The sequence below is a fragment of the Pteropus medius genome, unplaced genomic scaffold, assembly GCF_902729225.1.
Source record: "Pteropus medius unplaced genomic scaffold, Ma_sr-lr_union100, whole genome shotgun sequence".
Classification (NCBI taxonomy): domain Eukaryota; kingdom Metazoa; phylum Chordata; class Mammalia; order Chiroptera; family Pteropodidae; genus Pteropus; species Pteropus medius.
This window is the reverse complement of record NW_024355109.1, coordinates 706,623-729,445: the sequence shown is the minus strand read 5'-3', so window position 1 is coordinate 729,445 and position 22,823 is coordinate 706,623. Positions and strand designations below refer to the sequence as shown.

The window sequence follows — 22,823 nt, the reverse complement described above, 5'->3', positions numbered from 1 at the left end:
TTTTTCCTGCTAATTGTCTAGCTGAAAATATCATTTACACTAATGTTTCCCAGGTCTTTGGATTTCAAAGACAATTTCCTAAAACATATTTAGGAGCTAATATCAGCACCACTATTTTATTTTGTCAAGTGAGGACTTAAAAAAATTTACATCTACTTTTATTTCATTAAAGGAAGAATGCTTTAAACATTTCAAAAATAGGAAGGACTCAATATTGGAATAATGACAACTCATCTCAAAAAAAGAGAGCTGACATCTTTGTAACCACACTCATATGCATACTCATATTTCACTGTTGACCTGTAAAAATCGTCACAGACTGGTCTTGGCCCCCAGGTAAGTTTTTAGGAATGCTTTTGAGAATGACAAGTGTTGCCTGGCATTAATGTTCAGGGGTTGAAAGAGAAACTTGGAAATGGTCCTTGCTCTGAGAGTGACCTATCCTGGTCTCTAAGAGAGTGAATGTGGTTCATTTCCTGATGCCTTTCCTAAACTTTGCCTGCAAGCACATCATCAGGCACTAAATGTAAGCCAGCAAAAATGTACATGTAAGTGGCTGGTTGCTCGCTGACTTTGCAGGTACTCCCGATACATTTCAGGCCTCCTCTTTCTCTTGCATTCCCTACCTGTTAGTATTTAACTTGCTTTTGGTGGATACACCTTCAGCATCGGTGATCAGGTTACAACTTGAATCACTTGGCATGTGGGTTCTATGTGTATGTGTCAAGCTAATTTAAGTTCTAGATCTAGGCCGACCTCATCACAGCTGCAGGTAAGTTACTTGCTTCTACATTATTTTGCTACAGGGCATCACCTCTGCAGTGAATCCCACCTTCAAGGTCCACAGTTTAAACAGCTGTTTCTGCCATGCCAAACAAAACAAAACACCCACAAAAACAAAATCAAACAATGAAACCAAACTTATGGTGATACGAGGGAAAAGAACGCTCCAAAAGAGAAACTAAGCTGGACTTCATCTGCCCCGCAAGTGTTCAATAAGAGATTGTTTATCGCGTAGCCAGATCTATTCTCAGGCAGCTAGTGGGGCATGATGAATGCTTATTGAAAAACAACTTGGAATCCTAAGGATTTCCATCCATTTCATTGTATAAGAAAGCAAAGACAAGTAACACTTAATAGCCTACCCTGACCACCAGGTTATAATCCTTAAATCCAGCCCAGGTGAAGTACTCCTTTATCCAGGCTGAGTGAAGAAATATTTTATCTCCTACAGCTGCATTCAAGATTTTCAAATATGGTCCAAAGTCCCAGGAATCCTTGTAAATTTTAGTTCCCTCTGGAGGTTCTATGATGCCCTTGCTTAAAGACACAAAGGCAAGAGAACAGTGGAAGAAAGAAAAAATAGAGTTAGTGCTGAAACTCAAAAAGTTAACCATACAAGTGGCTTTACAAGAGTTCAGATGACCCTCAGGGTCCAATAGAAGTACCTCAGGGGCCTTGTGAGGGGCAGGGCCCACCCCCAACCTAAACTAGAATAGTTCCTTCTAATTGTTAAGCATGATGGGTTTCTAAGCCATATTTTATCTGAAAATAAAAAAGCATATGCCTAGGGAAGAAAAGTTGGAAAACCACTGATGTGGATCCTTTGGGTCCAAAAACTGAATGATGGAAATATTGAATATACTGTCATCAGATTGAATGTGGATCTCTGCTCACCCCTGCCCTACCCTTCACCTCCACTAGAATATAAATTTGATTAAAATAAAAACAATGACTGGAGCATAAATGGGCTCAATAAATATTTGTTGAGCACATGAATGGCTTTAGCCTATCTTTGATATATATTCAGAATGTTGCGTCTCTAATATATGGGTTCCTACTGTACTAATCAAACCACAGCTCACAGACACGTGGGCAATTTTATCATGAAACACCATCAGCAATGTGGACAACAGAGATCTCTGACATTCCTAGGGCTCTGTGCATCTAGGGTAAAGGTGGATCATTGCATGAAATGCAAAATCTTGAATTGTGAGAATAGAATAGGATGTGCTCTGGATAAGGGACATATAGGGAGGGAAAAAGGCAGTCTAAAAGATTTGGTGAGTAATGGTAGGTCTCTATGTCCCTTTTCTCAAAACAACACTTTTAGTCCACTGTTTGCACAAAGCTACAAATGCCCTGGTTTCTATAATAACTTACCTACCAAATCCTAAAGCTTCTGATTTCTAGATATATCTCAAATCTGCTTCTCCAACCCCTTACTCTGGTCTCAGTTTAGACCCTCACCAATCTCTTCCTGGATAAAACCACAGCCTCTCTGACTCTGGTTGTTTTCCCTGTAGCCTCTTCCCGTACATGCTTCTCTGAAAACTGAAATGGTTTTTCTAAAACACAATATGGTAATGTGCATTCTTTGCTTTAGAACTTTCTTGAGCTCTCTTAACTCACAGGCAAGTTCCTTACACTGTCTGAGAACACCTTTTCGACCCTAGCCCCAACATGGCATTCCTGCCCCATCCTTCTCCACTTTACTTCCCAACTCCGTACTCAGGGAGAAGGATGGCTTCCTGAGGGAAGGATGTTTCCACAGCTGTGTGCCTGTACCTAGTATGATATCTGGTATAAGGAAGGAGCTCAAGAAACCGTTTCTGAATAAATGGCAGCTATTTATTCACTCATTCAAAGTATCTACATTCACCAAACTCATGACACTGTTTACATTTCCCTTCATCGCATGCCATTATTTCTGACTAAAATCTCTCTTCCTCCTCCCTCCCTCCCTCTCTCCGTCCTATCTACCCATCTCTATTTCATTCTCTCTTTCTCAATTAATCCACTTGTCACCTCCTCACCTCTGAGACCTAGCTCAAATGCCAGAGATTTCAGATTCAGTTTCCTTAACAACGTTTCCTGTTCTCTCCCATCCTCTTTTCCCCTCAACAGAGTTAAGCACTTGTCTCCTTCTGTCCCTTATACTCTGTTTTACTCCTGAAAATCCTACAATACTGACTGTCTTGTTACCCAAAATGCTTTGGTGGTACACCATGATACAAATGCAGATTCTTGGGCTCACCCTCAGATCTAATGAGTCAGAACCTCTGGGGGTGGAGCCTAAGAATCTGGATTTATACAAGTTCCTCAGGTTATTCTGATCTTCATTAATGTTTGAGAGTTACTGCTATATGATGCCTCTGGAGAACTGGAGAGAAACAATGGAGAGTCCAGCAAATGACAGTGACAAAGGCTCTTGAATGCCCCACTAATACTTGAAAGAACTGAAAATCTCTGTTGCCCTTGAACTGGGGAATAAAAACCACTTTTATCCTAGAGGCACGGGGGTGACCTTAAGGAATTTTAAGTAGGGAAGGAACAGGAACAGTTTTGCATTTTAAAAAGGTAACTTTGGCAGCAATGAAGAAGAGGGAGGCTTTTAAACTTCTTGCCTAAGATCCCAGTAAGAATTGTATCAGGACCCCGGGGGTCCACATACCAAGGGTACTTGTGAAACAAAAGCTTCCTGAAATAATAGTTATCTTTGTTAAATGCAATGTACTCAGGCCTTTTCTATTCTTTTCTGTTCTATTTTGTTTATAAAAATTGCTTATTGTGATTGATGCCATTGATTTTATGACCCACCAATGGACTGCAACTAGCAGAGACTAGCAGATTGAAGAAGGTGGGCATGGGGGAAGGACAAAAGCAGGTTTGGGGTGAAGGCACAGCAACAAGGCAGGGGCTGCTGCAGGAAACTTGGTAAAAATTGTGAGAAGCCAGACTCAGGCCATGGCAGAAGGGGCTGATGATGAATGATAGATTTGTGAGAGATTTATGAAGAGGAACTCACTAGATTTGATAGCTAACTTGACATGGAATATTACCAAAAGGACTGAATTGGCTGCCCAAACAACTCAGACTAATCCTGTAGAGGTGAGGCCAAGATCGTGTGCTCTGTTCTCCAACATGGTTAGTCTATTTCTAAATAAGGGTTCCATTTGGTTCAAGACAAGTATTTACAAAAATCTATGAGAGTGATGTCAGAAGCGTGGCAGAGTTAGAGATATCCCCAGATCTCCCCCATTGAAACAACAATAAGTGTAACATCTAAAATTCAACAAAAAACACTCAATCTGTGCACAAGCATGTCTGAGTGAGGGATCTGCAAATAAGAGCTACCACAGGACAGAACCATGGGAGTTGGTCAGTAGACTGGGAGAAACAAAGAAGCTGCTTCTCATAGCCCAAGCATCATGAAGGAAGAGGGTGAGGGTAGAAGGTGCAGCAGATTTCCTGAACAGCAGTGACTGAGAGAGCTGTGACCTCCACGCAGCAGCAGTGCCCAGGGATCAGGGCAGAAAGCAGAGAAGTGAGGAAGGCAGAGAAACAACAGCTGATTATTACCAGCCACAGTTGCAAAATGTGAGGCTGAGCTGCAGTCCCCATCCCCCAACCCAAAGGGTCCCTCCCCCCACATCCTCCCACACCAAACACCTCAGAGCCCCAGGGGAATCTGAGCAAATGCTACCAAAATTGTCGCTAATGCTGACATTAACTGAGACTGAAGGTAGCGATTGTGATTGAATATTTATAAGGAAAACGAAAGGCATTATTAAGACTTTATATAAAGCAGGGATCCAAGAGGCTTAGACGCCACCTACTGGAAACCAAAAGATAGTTGGCTTCTTAGCAGCAGGCTAAAGAGGGACCTTTATATAATAAATCTCTTTTCTGGAAAAAAAGCAGAATACACTTCCATTAATGCCCAGGTGGAGAAATAGTCAATTAAACACCATGAACAACCAAGGTGACAAAGCAGCTCAGAAAGAAAGAGAAAAATCTTCAGAAAATAAGCTTATAGACATAGAAATGGGCAATTTAAATGACAGAGAATTCGGGATAGTATCTCAGAAAAAACTCAATAAGATCCCAAACAATTCATATCAACAATTCTAAAAATTGAGAAGACAATTAGATCAGCAGAATAAGTTTTTTAGCAAGGACATTGAAACCCTTAAAAAGAACCAAATAAAACTTCAGGAGATGAAGAACACACCACAAGAGATGAGGAATAAAATAGTAAGCTAGGGAAATAGAGTCGACTAAATGGAGGAAAGGATCAGTGATATCAAAGACAGAAATATACAAATAAATCAGAAGGAAGAAGAGAGAAACCAAAGAATGAAAAAGAATGAAAGAAAAATACAAGAACTAGCTGATACCATCAGAAGAGGAAACAAGAATAATGGACATTCTTGAACAAGGAAGAAAAGGAGCAGGGACTAGAAAGCATTTTCAGACAAATAGTTGATAAGAATTTCCCAAATCTAAGGAATGAGCTGGAGCTTGGAATTCAAGAAGTCAACAGAACACCCAATGATCTCAACCCAAAAAGGCTTTCATCAAGACACATTGTATTAAAATTATCAAAAATCAATGACAAAGAAAGAATTCTCAGGGCATCCAGGGAAAAGAACATGGTAACCTATAAACCGAAACCAATTAGGTTATAGTCAGACTTCTCAGCACAAACCTTACAAACCAGAAAGGAATGAAATCAAATATTCAAACTATTAAATGAAAGGAACTACCAGCCAAGAATAATGTATCCAGCAAAGCTCTCCTTTAGATATGAAGGAGAAATAAACACCTTTCCAGACATACACAAATTGAGAGAATTTTCCACTATGAGGCTCGCATTACAGGAAATACTGAAAGGAGTCAGCTCACCTAAAACAAAATGACAAAACAAAAAACAAACATAATTAGGAGTAAGTCAACTAGCAGGCAGATAGAAGCAGAGGAGTGCAATCCATACTAAGAACAGAGCATTATAAGCTTAAACAATAAGAGAATTGCTATAGCAAGATAGTAATGAATGTTCAGCATACATAGGGACAAATTGAGATAACAATGACTGAAAAAGGGAGGATTCAAAAATCCATATTTGATATGGAAGATGAAGGAAACTGGACTTTGGGTGGTAATCACACAATAGAATATATAGACGTCAAATTATAATGTACACCTAAAAATTATATAATTGTATTAACCAATGTTACCCCAATAAACTTTAAAAAAATCCAAATTTGCAAAAGGGAATGGAGATAAGGCATGTGCAGAAGAAAATGGATGACTATATATATATATATATATATATATATATATATACACATGTATATATACATGTACATATATATATACATGTATATATATATGTACATATATATGTATGTGTGTGTGTGTTTATCTCCTTTACATATCCATAATGATAACCACATGCTAAAGATACTTCAGAACTAAAGTACATAACATAGAACAAGAAGGACCAGATGGAAAACCATTGAAACCCAACCAAAATAAACAAAAACAGACACATAAGGACAAAGAAGCAATGGAAACACCGAGCTACCAGAAAGCAAAACAAAAAATGGCTATAAAAAGACCTCGTACTTCAATAATTGCCCTAAATATAAATGGACTGAATTCACCAATAAAAAGGCACAGAATTGCAGATTAGATCAAAAAACAAAACCCAATCATATACTGCCTCCAGGAGACACATCTCATTTCCAAAGACAAAGATAGACTCAAAGAGAAAGGGTGGAAAATTATATTTCAAGCAAATGGCATTCAGAGAAAAGCAGAAGTAGTAGTACTAATATCGGGTGAAAAGGACTTCAAAACAAAAACAGTTAAGAAAGATAATGAGGTTCACTTCATAACGATAAAGGGAATCATGCATCAAGAAGACATAACTCTTAATATCTAATCTCCCCATTAGGCAGCCCTAACATATGTAAAGCAATTACTAACAGAACTAAAGAGAGAAACAGACCAAATACTATCGTAGTAGGGAACCTAAATACCCCATTGTTGGATATGGACAGATCATCCAAACAGAAAAATCAATAAGGAAATAACATCCTTAAATGACACATTAGACCAACCGGACATAACTGACATCTCCTGATCCTTCTATCTCCAAATAGCTGCTTATACATTCTTCTCTAGCACACATGGAACATTCTCAAGAATCCACCACGTACTGGGACACAGAGATAGCCTCAGCAAACATAAGAGGGTTGAAATCATACCAACCATATTCTCTGATCATAATGCCTTAAAGCTGGAAAGCAACTGTTAAAAGAAAGAGGGAAAACAAATACATGGAGATTAAACAACATGATATTGAAGAATGACTGGGTCACAGAAGAAATAAAAAGAGAGATCAAGAGATACATAGAAATGAATGATAATGATAGTATAACATATCGAAACTTTTGGGACATGGCAAAGTGGTCATAAGAAGAAAGTTTATATCATTACGGGCTTATCTCAAAAAACAAGAATGAGCCCAAATAAACAACCTAATGCTTCATCTTAAAAAACTGGAAAAGAAAGAACAAATGAGGCCTAAAGTCAGCAGAAGGAAAGAAATAATCAAAATTAGAACAGAATTAAATGAAATTTAGAACAAAAAAACTATAGAAAAAGTAAATGCAACGAAGAGCTGGTACTTTGAGAAGGTTAATAAAATTGACAAACCTCTGGCTAGACTCACTAAAGAAAAAAGAGGAAAGACACAAATAAAATCAATGATGAAAGAGAAGTTATGACAGATGCTGCAGAAATACAGAGTCATACAAGAATACTATGAAAACGTACATAACACCAAATTTCATAACCTAGAAGAAATGGACAAGTGCTTTGAAAAATACAACCTTCTTAGACTGAATCAAGAAGAACTGGAAAATTTAAATAGACTGATCGGCAGTATGCAAATTGAAACAATCATTAAAAACCTAGCAAAAAGTAAAAGTCCAGGACCAGATGGCTTCACCAGTGAATTCTACCAAACAGTCAAAGAAAATTTAATACCTATTCTCCTCGAACTCTTCCAAAAAATTGAAGAGGAGGCAATACTTCTCAACTCATTTTATGAGGCCAGTATTATCCTGATACCAAAACCTGGTAAAGATAACAAACAAAAAGAAAACTACAGACCAATATCTCTCATGAACACAGATGCAAAAATTCTAAATAAGATACTAGTGAACCGAATACAGCAACATATTAAAAAGATTATACACCACGATCAGGTAGGCTTCATCCCAGGGGCACAGGGATGGTTCAACATGCGCAAATCGATTAATGTGATACACCACATAAACAAATTAAAAAATAAGAATCACATGATCATATAATAGATGCAGAAAGAGCCTTTGACAAGATACAGCAACCATTTAAGATCAAAACACTTAACAAAATCGATATAGAGGGAAAGTACCTTAACATAATAAAGGTCATCTGTGACAAACCTTCAGCCAACATTATACTTAATGGTGAAAAACTAAAAACCTTCCAAGATCAGGAACAAGGCAAGGCTGGTCTCTATCACCACTGTTATTCAATATAACATTGGAAGTCCTAGCGAGTGCAATCAAACAAGAGGAAAATATAAAAGCCATCCAGATAGGAAACGAAGAAGACAAACTGTCACAATTTGTGGATGACATGATTCTCTATATAAAAAACCCTAAAGACTCCCCAAGAACGCTACTAGAAACAATAAGCAAATACAGTAAAGTTTCTGGATATAAAATCAATGTTCAAAAATCCATAGCGTTTCTATATGCTAATAATGAAGTGTCAGAAAAATAAGTAGAAAAAATAATTCCTTTCGCAATTGCAACGAAAAGAATAAAATACCTAGGAATAAATCTAACGAAATATGTGAAACCTATATAATGAAAAATATAAGACTCTATTAAAAGAAATCGTAGAAGATACAAAGAAATGGAAAGATATTCCATGTTCTTGGATTGGAAGAATCAACATAGTTAAAATGATCATATTACCTAAAGCAGTGTACAAATTTAATGCAATCCCCATCAAAATCCCATTGGCTTTTTAAAAAGAAATATAACAAAAAGTTATCAGATTTGTATGGAAGCACAAAAGACCCCGAATCACCGAAGCCATCCCGAGATAAAAGAACAAGGCTAGAGGCATCACTCTGACCGATTTCAAATTAATACTCCAAAGCGACAGTAATCAAAACGTCATGGTATTGATAGAAAACCAGACACACAGACCAGTGGAACAAAATTGAGAGTCCAGAAGTAAACCCATGTTTATATGGACAAATAATTTTTGACAAAAGAGCCAAAAATATACAGCGGAGAAAGGAAAGTCTCTTTAATAAATGGTGCTGGGAAACTGGAAAGCTACCTGCAAAAGAATGAAACTAGACTGTTGTCTATCACTGCGCACCAAAATTAACTCAAAATGGATTAAGGACGTGAATATAAGACCCGAAACAATAAATTGCATAAAGAAAACATAGGAACTAAACTCATGGACCTTGGACTTAAGGAGGATTTTATGAATTTGACCTCAAAGACAAGAGAAGTAAAAGCAAAAATAAATTAATTGGAGTACATTAAACTAAAAAGCTTCTGCACAGTAAAAAAAACCATCAACAAAGCGAAAAGACAACCATCCAAATAGGAAAATATATTTGCAAGCAATGCCTCTGGTAAGGGCCTGATATCCAAAATATACAAAGAACTCATACAACTCAATAACAACAAAAAAGCAAACAATCTAATTAAAAATGAGCAGAGGACCTGAGGAGACACTTTTCCCAAGATGATTTAAATATGGCCAACAAACATATGAAAGGATGCTCATCGTCCCTAGTTATTAGGGAAATGCAAATCAAAAACACAATGATATGCCATCTCACACCTGTTAGAATAGCTGTTATCAACAGGACAGGTAATAACAAGTGTTGGAGAGGGTGGGGAGAAAAAAGAACCCTCAAACACTGCTGGTGGGATTGTAAATTGGTACAGCCACTATAGAAAACAGTATGGAGGTTCCTCAAAAAACTAAGAATTGATCTACCAAATGATCTAGCAATCCTTCTACTGGGTATTTACCCCAAAGACTTAAAAACTCATATCCAAAAAGATATTTGCACACTGATGTTCATAGCAGCATTATTCATGGTGGCCAGGACATGGAAGCAACCAAAGTGTCCTATGATAGATGATTAGCTAAAGAAGCTGTGGTACATATATACGATGGGATATTACTCAGCCATAAGAAGAGATGAAATACTGCCAGGTGCCACAACATGGACGGACCTTGAGATAATCGTGCTAAGTGAAATAAGCCAAACAGAAAAAGTTGAAAATCACATGATATCACTTATATGTGGGATATAAACCTAAAAGCAACAAATAAACAGGATAAACAAACAGAGACTCATGGATATGGACAATAGACCAGTGGTTACCAAAGGTCGGATGGGGGGAGGTGGGGGAAGTAGATGGGGTAAAAGGAGTCAAATATATGAAGACAGAAAGAAATCTAACTATGGGTGGTGAACAGTGCTATATATATATATATATAATCTTATGTAAATTGTACACCTGAAACGTATTGGATTTCATTAACCTATTTCACCATAATAAAAAAATAAAATAAAATAAAATGTAAAGATAATATATATATATATAAAATGTAGGTCTGTGACATCAATGTTAACTTTTCTTTGGTTGCCCTCCAGTATGTCATTACTTGTTCAAATGTACTGTCTGTGGAATAGAGAGTTGGGTGATGTTTATGCTGATATGAAAACTAACTCTCATGCTTATGGCTTTTTACTTAAATATGAAAATTATTTCTGAGCTATATCAAACTTTTTCATGAGTAATTATTACATAGAATTAGAAACTTAGGGGGGAACTCAGTTTTTTTTCTCCTAGATTTGAAAGATACCTATTTAATAGTTTATTTTATTTAAATAGAAAGACTTCCATTTGAAGAAGTGATATGTGACTCTTACTGCATACCAAGATCAGTATGCTAGTCAACAAAATAGAGACCTGTCAAGAGGTCACAGTTGTGTCCCTCATTTTCTCATTCAATTGAGAAAATTCATAAATCATTTTTATTCTCTATAAATATTTAAGCCGAACCTGTCTGTTGGATCTTTGAGCATCCTACCCAGGTCAAGAGTGGCTCCGGGTTGCGGGGTCCATGTTACCACATCAGAATTTTTCCGAATAAGATTGTTGAGTTCATTTGGGTCATTTTTGATGTTTGTTTCCTTAATATACCTGAGAAATAAGAACATTCTCAAGTAAGAAGTTTACTCTCAGATGTACAGTCTGATTACAACAATGACAGATTTTTTTTCTTTTCTCTGTATTCCCACTTCCCAATCCACTTATCCCAGAAAATTAAAGACTAGAAGAATTGTTATCAAGGAAGATTGTATGTATACCTTGTTTTTAGGTATAACCAGATGGTATTATATTAAATATTGAATCAATATTTAATACACTATCTATATTGAAAAGAAGTTAGATGTAACAAGACTAAATATTACAAATAGGTGGAAATAGCACACTCTTGTATTTAAGATTGATTAAATATTATTTGGCAGGAATTATACCAAGTGCTTCACAGGAACTAATTGATTCTGTCTTCACAACACTCTAATGAGCTAGCTTCCATTATTACTCTCCTTTTATAGAGAAGGGAACAGGCTTAGACAGCCAGGTGACTTGTCCCAGGTCACACCACACAGCATGACCCCCGGATTTCCACCACACAGCCAAAGCTACCCCAGCCTTCCCAGGAGGCCGCAGGAGCAGCCCCTCCCCAACTTTGGGAGTAGAGTCTGAAAAGTCTTTCCTCCCTCTCCACCATGTGAGGTTACATGAAAAAGTCTACCATCTATGAACTAGGAAGCAGGCCCTCACAAGACAAAGACTCTGCCAGCACTTTGATCTTACACTTTCCAGTCTCCAGAACTGTGAGATAAATTTCTGTTGTTTAGAAGCACCACTCCTCCCAGTCTTTCCACTCAAAAGCATTCGGAATACATCTATTACAAAAGAGTACACACATCCTCAGTTGCCATCCTGAGACCTAGTTTCTAATTGTGCTATTGATCAGAACTCGGTATCTCCAAAGTCGAATTCCAAGCCACAGTTTTCTGGAAAAGCTGTAAATCGCCAATTTCAATGTGATATGGGAAAGTAATTGTGGTAGTGTTGGAGTAGAAGAAGGGAGATCCAGAGAAAAAAGATTTGGCATTGTTTTATCTGACATGGGTTAGGTAGATGGACATTTCTGTTAAAGGAAATTTCACTTTCTTGAGCTACAACTTGGTTACCTAGACTGGACAGATATTTTCAGTCAGATAGATGAACACAAAACAACTGTAAGCATTTGTATTTCTATAGCATCATGGTGAGTTACATTACTTATGACCCTGGAATCAATTTTGCAGACATGAATAAAGATGTCACTCCAAGACATCCAGTAGCATTTCCCTTCCTACATGTGTTAGCGTCTTCCCACTGCCATAGTCCTCAACTGGAAGCAGTGCCACCACTTTGTCTCATATTTCTTACTGCATCTAGTCTCAAAATGGTTCACTAGCTGGTTTCCCTGCCTTCAATCTCTTCATCTTCAAACCATGATACTATCAGATTACTCTTCCTAAAACAGAATGCATCATATTCACAAAATTCTGTAATTTCTTAATGTTTCTTTGCCTCCCTCTCTAAAATAGTAATAAAACCAACACCTAGATGCTGCCCACTGAGGGTTACTGTGGGTGCTGAAAACAACATTTGCCAACTACTACATTCCCCTTTGCGTTCTTATCACACAGACATTCGACATTAGCTCCCTAGTGCATGTCTGATCATGACCCCGTTCCTCATTAGACTCTTCCCTGCAGGATAAAATCCAAGCTATATGGTTTGGCACAGCATGCTGTTCACTGTATGGCCAATGCCTTTCATACATTCCCCTGCACTCCTCATACACCCTCCTCAGTCACCTATACTCTCATCTCGGCATCTTTTTATCTTTGCTGGTCAGTGTCTGCTTATACTTCAAAACTTAGCTTCATAGTTGCATCTAGTTGTCATTTTCTGACATCTGCATCCAACTGCCTCCAGAGCATACATGTATCAAAATATCATTCTATATTATAATTATTTTTCTCTTCCAATAGACCATAACTCTGAAGACGATCATTTCATCTCTAGTTCTCCAGCACCTAGCACAGTACTGCTCAATAGATGATAAATGAATGAATAAATAATGAACAGCATTGATCAAAAGAAATCATTTTTTAACTTTAAGCCAATCTTTCTGGAAAAAAATTGGAAGATATGAGACAGCTGAATAATGTCAACAAGGTTAAAAAGGAAACACATCAGCAATAGAAAATATTAAGTGATTAGACACATGTAGCTATATCATCAGTGAACATAAAAGAACATCAGAGTGAAAACAGTCATGTTTTAATGATGAGGCAAATGGATCCCAGAGAAGTCAATTCGTTGGTAGGAGCAGAACCTAAATTCCATGTGCACTATTTCTCCTACTGTACTGTGCTGCCTCTAGTGGATGAAAAATCCTGGCCAGTCCTTATAGGATTGGATAGTGTCATGAAAATTTATCTCAAAGATTGGTTTTATAGATAAGTGTACTCTCAGAGTAGAATGACACATGCATTCACTGTCTGCACGTAGGCAGTTTCTGCCTTTTGTTCACAAAATGTTCCTAGTATTGGTCATAAAGTGGATCTTCAATAAAACAGATGGTAATTGTACTTGCTCATAAAAACAATATTATAATTAGAGGCTGAGTCACTGCACGTACTAAGGATCAAATATAGTCTACATACAATCAACTGAATCTTATCAAAGAAAAATTAAAACAGCTACAAGATCTTAACATTTGAAATAATAAAACTATGCTTCCAATATTACAAAATAAATAAATTGTATATATTATTTTTTTAAGGGTTGTGAATTCTATAAAATGTGTATGTATATTTGTGTTACAACTCGATTGTGGTTTCATTGTAGTTTTAATCTACGCTACACAATGGCCAATATGGGCAAGTCATTTCTTAATGTTTATTTGCATCAATATATCTTCTTTGCTGAAGTATCTGTTCAAATGTTTTGTCCACTTATTACTGAGTTCTTTGTTTCCGTACATTGATTTTGGAGAGTTCATTCATTTGACCATTAAAACAAAAACATTAATATAACATTGTCAAAGAAAATTAATGGACCTCCAAAAATACACTTGAGAAACAAGACCTAGAAGTTATATTGCTGCAAGAGAAATCATTTTAGATACCCCCAAATGAGAGAACAACTTGAATTTGATAATGATACAATTCTCTACTCTTAAGTGCAGTGTGGTGTAGAGAAAAGAGCTGTGGAGCTAGTTAGTCATACCAGGTTTCGGTTCTCAGCTACTGTGTTCCCAACAGGGTGGCTGGCTTTGGGCAAATTGCTTAGTCTCTCTGAGTTTCAGATTCCCTAACTGCAAAAAAGGCATAACACCTACCTCACAGTGTCACTGGGAAGATTGATTTAGATGACTTATACTGAACACATATTAGTTCATCCTCCCAGAATCCTTTCAGACAAAATCTATCTAAATTAACTCTAGCCGCCAAGCATCTCTGTTTTCAGGTAGCTTGTTAAATAGGCCCCAGACTTCTACTAATCACTCTTCTTCATTTCATGTTGTACTTAAAGCTAAATAACTCACCCCAGGACACATTAACTTATGTGTAAAAATGTACAAAACATTCAGCCTTACTTGTCTGATGGGTGGGATTCCACAAAATACCCGGCAAAGGGACAATAAATTCGGGGTTGTAGGTCCTTCACTAGCCGAACCTTGTAGTTCAGGAGCTTCTTCCTTTCTGTTTTAATAAACTGGGCTTTCCATTCCTCTGGAATGACAGAGTTTAGGTTAGAGTCCCCTCTGTTCGGAAATCACAAAAAACAAAAGTTCTAGTGGACTGGAACTCTTTCAGGAGATAAAGTTGAGAGATGAATAATACAGAAATAGAACAAACCTCTGGGTCATTAGTGAAAATTCCCCCCCGTTTTATTTTGAAAATTTCAGTTGGTTACTAGGAAAATATTACTAACCCAGCCAAAAACAACTAAACCCTCTCCTTGTTTATGGTCATTCCTTCGAACCCTAGCTGAACACATAGGGCAGCATGCGTGGTTGGACCTTGCATGATGTACATTTTAAGGGCATTGTAATTCTTGTAATTATTAACTCTTTGCTAACATGGAAATGGCTTTTTTTGTTTTGGTATATTATAAATGTAAAACATGTTTATAATACCCTCGCAATGCACAGAGTTTAAGAGCATGGATGATGGAGTCAGTTACGACAGGATAAAAATGCAGCTCTACTAAGTAAATCCTTTAAGTTTGTTTCCTCCTCTGTAAAATGGAATCATGATGCCTGCCTCAGAAGTTGTTCTTTTGTTCATGTGCTCATTCATTCATTCATTCATTCATTCATTCAATTGAGCACCTATTTTATGCCAGACATCATTCTAGGCATTGAGAATACAGTGATGAACAAGATAAAGCAGGCCTCTGCTCTCAGGGAGCATCCATTTTAGTGAGAGAAGCAAATAAGGAACAAGTAAATAAATAATGTCATTTCAAAGAATGAAGATCAAGGAAGGAAGTAAAACAGGGTGATGGGAGAGAGAGGCTGGGGGAGGAGTGTGGAATAGAGGTACGTTCTGAGGCAGGGCAGTGAGTGAAGATGGTGTTGATTCAGAGAGCACAGGCATAGACACAGAATAAGGAAGTTGCCAACTGCGTGGAGATCAAAGGGAACAGCCCAGAGGAAAGGCCCAGGGCAGGGATGCACTGGTATGTTGGGTGTGGGGAGCAAAGAGCAGGCCAGTGTAGGCTGCTATACAGCAAACAAATGGGAGACAGGCAGTCAAGGAAGATGAGGAATTAGGCAGGGACCGGGGCATGTGGGACACTGTATCAGGGAGCTGTTCCTACTTTTATTGCTATGGAAATTTGATAAACACAGACAAGGATACAGAAAAAAGTAAGTTACCCATAACTGAGCCATAACCACTATTAAGATTCTAGTATATTCCAAACCATTTTAGATATCTGTGCATGTACTCACACATATACACTCGCACAAGAATGGGATTATGCTAGTTATCCTTCAATAGGAATGTTTTGTCCCCCCAGTCATGCTGTTAACTCCCAAGGACAGTCCTTCCCTCTATCTCTTATGTGGTTATGTAATCTAGAAAGCAATGAATACAGACGTATAGAGAAAAGGAAGGAACTGGACTGAGGCTTTCTTCATACTGCAAGTGGGGCATTTTCTGTCACATTGTTAGACAGAAATCACTTACCAAACATATTAATTTATTGAGTGGACATATATTGAAGACTTACAGCACTAGTATTGAGGATACCCAAATGAACAAAATATATCACCTACATACTTTCCCCCATCCCAGCCCCAGCACCAGCTGTAGAGCCAGAGTAGAAGGGCCCCTGCTTGGACCCCACTCTCTTTTTTTCTAGCTCCAAGATACAACTGACATATGATACTTCATCAGTTTAAGTTGCATAACATGATAATTTCATACACATGTATTGTTGCTAAATGATTACCACAATAAGGTTAGTTAACATATCTATCACGTCACGTAATTTTTTTTTTTGGTTGTAAAACATTTAAGATCTACTCTCTTAGTAACTTTTAAGTATATAATACAGTATTGTTAACTATGGTCACCACGTGTACCTTACATCTCCAGAACTTATTTGTTTTGTAACTGGAAGTTTGTATTCTTTGATCAGTATCTTGTCATTCCCCCTACCCCGACCTTCAGTGACCCCACACTTTAGAGGGGCTTCCTCTGGCTGTAGGCTTCCCCTGTATGAGCATTTCACAAGGCCAGGGAATGAGCCTACATCAAGTTGCACACAGCCTATTTTGAACCACATTCTAAGAGCACTTAAACCTGGATTGCCAATGTCAGATCTTTCCTGTCCTACTCTATGGTCTACACCATGAATCCAAATGATTCTTTCTCTGCCTATTTCTGAGATGCTCCCTAACCTCCTTAGTGTTTCATTCATGCTCCATCAGCATTCTTTGAGTTGGAAACTTAAGTTTGTATACCTGTGATTTGCAAGTCTGGATTTTCAATAAAATCATGAGCTTCTTGTGGGGGAGGGACCATGCCTTAATTATCTTTGTGTTTATTCTCACAGCAGTTGGTAAAGTGCCATGCCTGCTCCTTGGTTTCATTCATATAAAATATTACCAGTAAATTTTCCACCACTGAAAGTCATTGGAAATCCTGATGCTCCTCCAGCAAAATCACTCATCATTAGAGCAACCTCCATAGGCAGTCTTCCCCCATTGGGTCTGGTGCAGTCGACTGTATTAAGTATTTTATGACCTGTGGAAAAATAAAGTGGCACGAGTATTCAAGATGAAATCTTAAACACCAAAGTTTGCATTCCCAAGCCAAAAAAGTTTTCCACACACAGTGTGTAATCTGACTCATTATGATTACAGAAGAATAGCTTATGCCCAAGGAAAAAAAGTCAGATTTTAAAACCTAAGATCTTTACTATCAAATTCTGAATTTTCAAATGAATAAATTCATCCTGTTTGATGTGGTAGATTCTGGATGTCACATGAGGATGACTAGCTTCAGTCCACTCTAGGGTCGTAGCCGACTATCTCCAGATGTTGAGACCAAAGAAATCAAGGGAAGGGGTGATTAGATTGATGCAAATTTCTTAATCTTTTACAAATGCCATTCCAAGCTCACGTTCAAATGATTGTTGGGGGGCAGTAAGACCAACTTCTCAAATGAAAGGCAGAAGCGTACAATTTTAGTACATGATAATATTTTAAGATGAAAGACTTATTTAATAAAGGCAGCTTTGAAGAAATTTCTATAGGTAAAATATAGAATATCTGTTGCCTCATTAAAAAAAAAAAGCTTTGTACCTATCACTACATAGAATACATTACTAGTAATTCATTCTCTGGAAAGATTATCTGAATCACAGCCCATTTTTCTAAGACAAGGATAGAATATATTATAGTCTATGTAAAATAAAGATGAAAGAAGATAAACATAGGATGAAGTTTCTGATAGTTATTATTATCCTCCCTAACAAGAATATTTTTTATTTTTTATTGTTGATAAGGTTGAAAAAGTACCTTTGTATTCCACAATAATGCAAGTGTCCATCTCAGGATGAACGCCATCCATCAAGATCATGAATCGAAGATTTTTGTCTACCTGAAATTTAACGATAAAACCAGCGACTGTGTATGTCAGTTTAGCTTTTAATTTCTCTTTTTGAGAAAGCTGTCACCTCTGCTGGAAAGAAATCTCCTTAATTTAAAACTAAATGTATTATCCTGTACTATAGAGTTATACTATACTATATAGAGAGTCTTTTATTTTAGCTCAAGGGACATTTAGAATGGAGGTTATCTATACACAGTACTATGTACAGACAAAATAGGTCATTGTTTTTTAATCTTAAAGTGACTACTTTACCTAACATTCAACATGGAAACATAACTGAAAAGTGTGGAAAAAACATGGGTATCTCACCTGCTGCCATATTCCAAATGGCACTACATTGATATTAGTCAACTGAACACCACTCTGATTCATATTCCAAAATACAGGTCTTTCTGTGTTTCCAACATAAATGGGAATATCTGGTCTTTTTTCAGCAAGCTTCTTCAGTGTGGGGTAACTAGGATCAAAAGGATGGAAAGGTTGAAAGGTGAAAAAATAGGACCATTTAGTATCAGAAATAGTTTGCTCCCCACATCACATGTTGACCAACAAGTAAGGAACTGAAAAACCAGACTCATCAGAGTCCACAAGAATTTTTTCTCAAGGCTGACTGGAAAGGTGAGGGGAATCTCACCACTGAGGGCAGGTTTCCAGTCTTCAAAGTTTGACAGCTATACATAGGTATACAGAATGAATTCTTTTCCTTAAGGAGAGTCAATTACCAGCAGGGCGAGACAGTTAAATTTAGTGCAGAGAAAAATCACATTTGACATTTGTAGTAATCCCAACTTAGTATATGATTAAGTACACCATGCAAATATTTTTGAATACCTGTATAAACTAAGTCAATTTTCATTTATTGAGTGTTCATTATGTGAAATGATTATATACCACTGTGGGGCATGGCAAAAAAAGATGAATAAATTACATTACAAACAATGGTGATAGGTACTTTCACATGTTACTTTGATTCTCACAAAAAATTGAATTTTTCTTTGTTTTTATAAATAAACATATTCAGAAATAGACAACTAATAAATAGTAAGTTGGTAATCAAATTCAGGTTTTCAGATTCTAAACCTAGTGCTTCTATTAGAAGGCAATTCTCAATTTTAATGAATATGCCATATGGTTTCAGAATCATATTTATATAGAGTATCATGTCAGATGAAATAAGTTATTTGATCATAAGAGACATATAAACAAAGTATGTATATCAGCACTTATTAACTGTGCTGATGTTCAAGTTTCAGCACTGTGTTAAAAGCTATCCAAATATATAGAATCCAGGGGCGGGGAAACCAGTAGGTTTTCTTCTCTAAAAGCAAAGGATTAAAAAAGTCAAGGATTCTTTGAATGTATCTTCAGTCTTTGGGTTCAGCATCTAAATCTCCTATTTTAAAGGACTTTGGGAGTTAGGATAAATTACTCTAAAATGGATGTTTATGATATGTTAGTGATATTTTAATTGTTGAGAATTCTTACAGGCATCTGTTAATAATATCACCTATTACAATACTCACTGTTTTTACATAATAAAAAGTCACATATCTTTGACTAAAGACTGCTGTCTAAAGTACATTGGCCTTTCCCCTTGTTTTTGTGAATCAAAGAGGTTTCATTCATTAATAAAGTTCGGACAAGAAGAATGGGGCAAATGACCCCCATGTTTATTAGTTAATTAGGCAAGTAAGGATCATTGAAAAAAATAGATTCAATAGAGTAAAAATTAGGAGCCTATGTAACTTTTCAGCAATAAACTACTTTAAACTAATAAACACACTCCATAACCAACGTGTTATACTGTACTTGAGAACTTGTGTTTCAATGTCTGACAACTTTGCCCACACAAGTACCTGAAATTAAAACTAAATTGGTTTTCAGGACAGTGATTGGGATATAATCAGACTCAATGACATGAAAAGTTCTTACCCTCCCTAAAATTCAGTGTGCTCCCATAGGCAATTGCATTATGAAATAGGCACTATGAATCAATCACCTCATGTATGTGCTATTGTTCTCACTATAAATGCTGCATAAAATTAGCACCACACACGCTGTTATTACACAACGTTTGAACCCAGGGGTCTCATAAACATGAAGTTGTGCAAGTTTACTTTTAGGAGGTTGAGTGGGACAAAGGCATTACTGAGTAGACAAGTAGATTTTTAATCGTAGAACCACAGTACCCCAGTGAGCTGTGGTCAATTTGTGTGTGTTGCAGGTAATTTGTTGCTAAACCAGTTAATTAAGTTTTTAAGCCATTGCCTTTTAGAAAGATAAAAGAGGGCATATTTGTGGCTTAGAGATCCTATGCTTTAGAATAGAAGATCAAGGGACCAGCCAACTGGCAAACAATGTGAACTTTGTTATATAAGGTCACAGAAAAAAATAATTCTTCTTTAATCCTTTTTAATTGCCTGGGTTAGGGGAGTTTCCATTTCTATCATCAGTGCCTCCTTGCTCTGGTTTCCATGAAGTGTCAGTTGAGGTTGACATAAGGTTAAAAGGCTGGGAGCTCAGTGTGGTTGGGACACTACAAAGCAGAAGTTGGCAGACCAGAGTTACCTGCTGCTGCCAGCTAAGAGAGGTTTTCATCTTTTAAAAATGATCGAAGAGAAAATAAAAAAGATGGCGATATTTTGTGGAACATGAAAGTATATATTTAAATGTCCTTGTCCATAAAAAAGGTTTTATTGGGACACGGTCGAGCTCTCTCAGGATTGTCTGTGGTTGCTTTTGTGCTACAACAGCAGAGTTGAGTAGTTGTGACACTCTCGTGACCACATGGCTTGTAAAGCCAAAACTATTCACACTCTGGCCCTCTAGAGAAAATGTGTGCTGATTCCTGCTATAAATGTTGAATTGAAAAAGGAAGTCAACTTTGATGATCCTTCAACCTAGACTTTTATCAAGTGGGCTGAGGGTGGGAAGTGAGAAAGTTGAAAGAGTTATTAACCCCTGTCCTCCTTCCCACAATAGCTCCTTCTTCACTCCCAATGGCATAAAGTGTGGAAACACTTTTAAACAAAGGGAGCAGTGATTGCAAAAGTGATTGCCTTTCCCGTAGCTTTTTCTTATGAGCTGAGCGTCAGAACTTCATTACCTCAGGTGGTCTGAGTGCATGTGACTGATGTAAATTAGGTCCGCTCGGCACAGCCTCTCCAGCCAGTCAGATGGTGGCTCATGTAGCAACCACCATCCTCGGGCAAAAGCAGGACCGATTAACCAAGGGTCAAACACCATTCTCTTGTCTCCCAGCTTGAGGTCCATGCAGGCATGAGTGAGGTATGTTATCTGTTGAGAGAGAGTGAAATTCAAATTATTGAATCATGACTGGCAAACAACAAGGAATTGAAAGGCTTGGGCTGGTTAGGTGACAAGTCACTTTGGAGAAGTTTGCTCCTGAGCATACTCAGCAAATAGGACTCAATTGAGACTCAGCAGGAGTCTTGATGTAGATACAACTCCCAGCTCAGGTCACTACTGTATTAGAATAGAAATTCTCATAGTTGGTTTTGGGTGTCAAACCAGTGGACTTACCTAGTTTTAACCAATTTAAATTATCTCCTAAATACTTACTTGCAGTCTGCACTGCAAAATATCTTTTGTGACCAGTCCTCCAAAGCACAATTTACAAGGAAAGGCAGTCAGAGATGTTATGACTGACATTTGGGGGTTTAAATGCCAGAGAGATTGTGAATTAGAATATGAATGAATGGTTCCCAGTGAGATTGGGTGGGTTGTCATAGCCTTGCAGCCTGGCTAAACAGGCTTACAAAGCTTTCTCTTCTAAATGATCCCCAACTCCTCACTTCAGGATGTCCATAAAACAGTGAATGGCCATAAAACAGTGCCTAAGGGAAAGGTACAGACTGGAGGGTTCAGAATCAATTCTTCATTCCCTGCACTGAGAAGCCGTGACAAGGTAATAAACTGGTGAGAAAAGCCAAGAAATAAGGTGAGGAGAGGTCAAGGACATAAATTTGTTTTTATTATGCCTGTTCTGGGTTGGTTTCCATTTGTTTCTTCTATTTTTGCAAGCTTCCCAAACATTTCAGAAAAATAAATTTTGATTGTTTACCTCCCTCAAACTCCCAAAGTGTTTCCTCTAAAGGAAACTCTCTTCTAATGCCAGGAAAATACACAAGAAAGTTTGTAAAAGAATTTAGAGTGATTGCAGAAATACACAACTGGCCATTTTATCTGACACTGACATGGTATCTGGGTAATTTCTAAACTTCTTCCAATAGTTTTGCATAATCTCCTTTGGGACTGCCTCTAAACGATTTTTTGTTTTGTTTATTATTTTTCTGGATTTTTCCTTGTAATCCCTGCCAAGTTCTGAGAGTTCTTAAAAAAATTTGCTCAAGAGTTCATAATAACTTTACTATATATCCTAACTAGCCACATCAAAGAGTATTCAAGGTACTACAGGATGTAAATGTGTATGTAGTGGACATCTTAGTTTATTTTATATACATTATATACATACATACATACATATGTAAATGGACATTTTAGTTTTATTAAGAATTGTAATTTTAATATTTTCTTACTTGAACTTCCCCAAAAGCCAGATCTTCATGTGATCTGGGCTCTGAGTCCCAGGGGTTGGGAGGATTAAGTTCTAGAAGTGAGAGTCCATTTTCTTCATCCATTTCAATAACTA

General features: G+C 37.3%; 1 protein-coding gene across 7 annotated transcripts in view; it reads right to left on the bottom strand.

Moving 5' to 3' along the window:
• Positions 1-22,823, bottom strand: part of LOC120598328 (cytidine monophosphate-N-acetylneuraminic acid hydroxylase) — a 234,473-nt gene that overhangs the window by 9,228 nt on the left and 202,422 nt on the right. For all 7 annotated transcript variants that reach the window (XM_039857095.1, XM_039857098.1, XM_039857097.1 and 4 more), the window contains 8 exons: positions 22,711-22,820; positions 21,258-21,448; positions 18,461-18,608; positions 18,058-18,139; positions 17,144-17,281; positions 14,620-14,755; positions 10,950-11,090; positions 1,146-1,320 (listed from right to left, as the gene is read on the bottom strand). In XM_039857095.1, the coding sequence (XP_039713029.1) occupies positions 1,146-1,320; positions 10,950-11,090; positions 14,620-14,755; positions 17,144-17,281; positions 18,058-18,139; positions 18,461-18,608; positions 21,258-21,448; positions 22,711-22,820 (1,121 nt within the window). The remainder of the gene's footprint in view (positions 1-1,145; positions 1,321-10,949; positions 11,091-14,619; positions 14,756-17,143; positions 17,282-18,057; positions 18,140-18,460; positions 18,609-21,257; positions 21,449-22,710; positions 22,821-22,823) is intronic.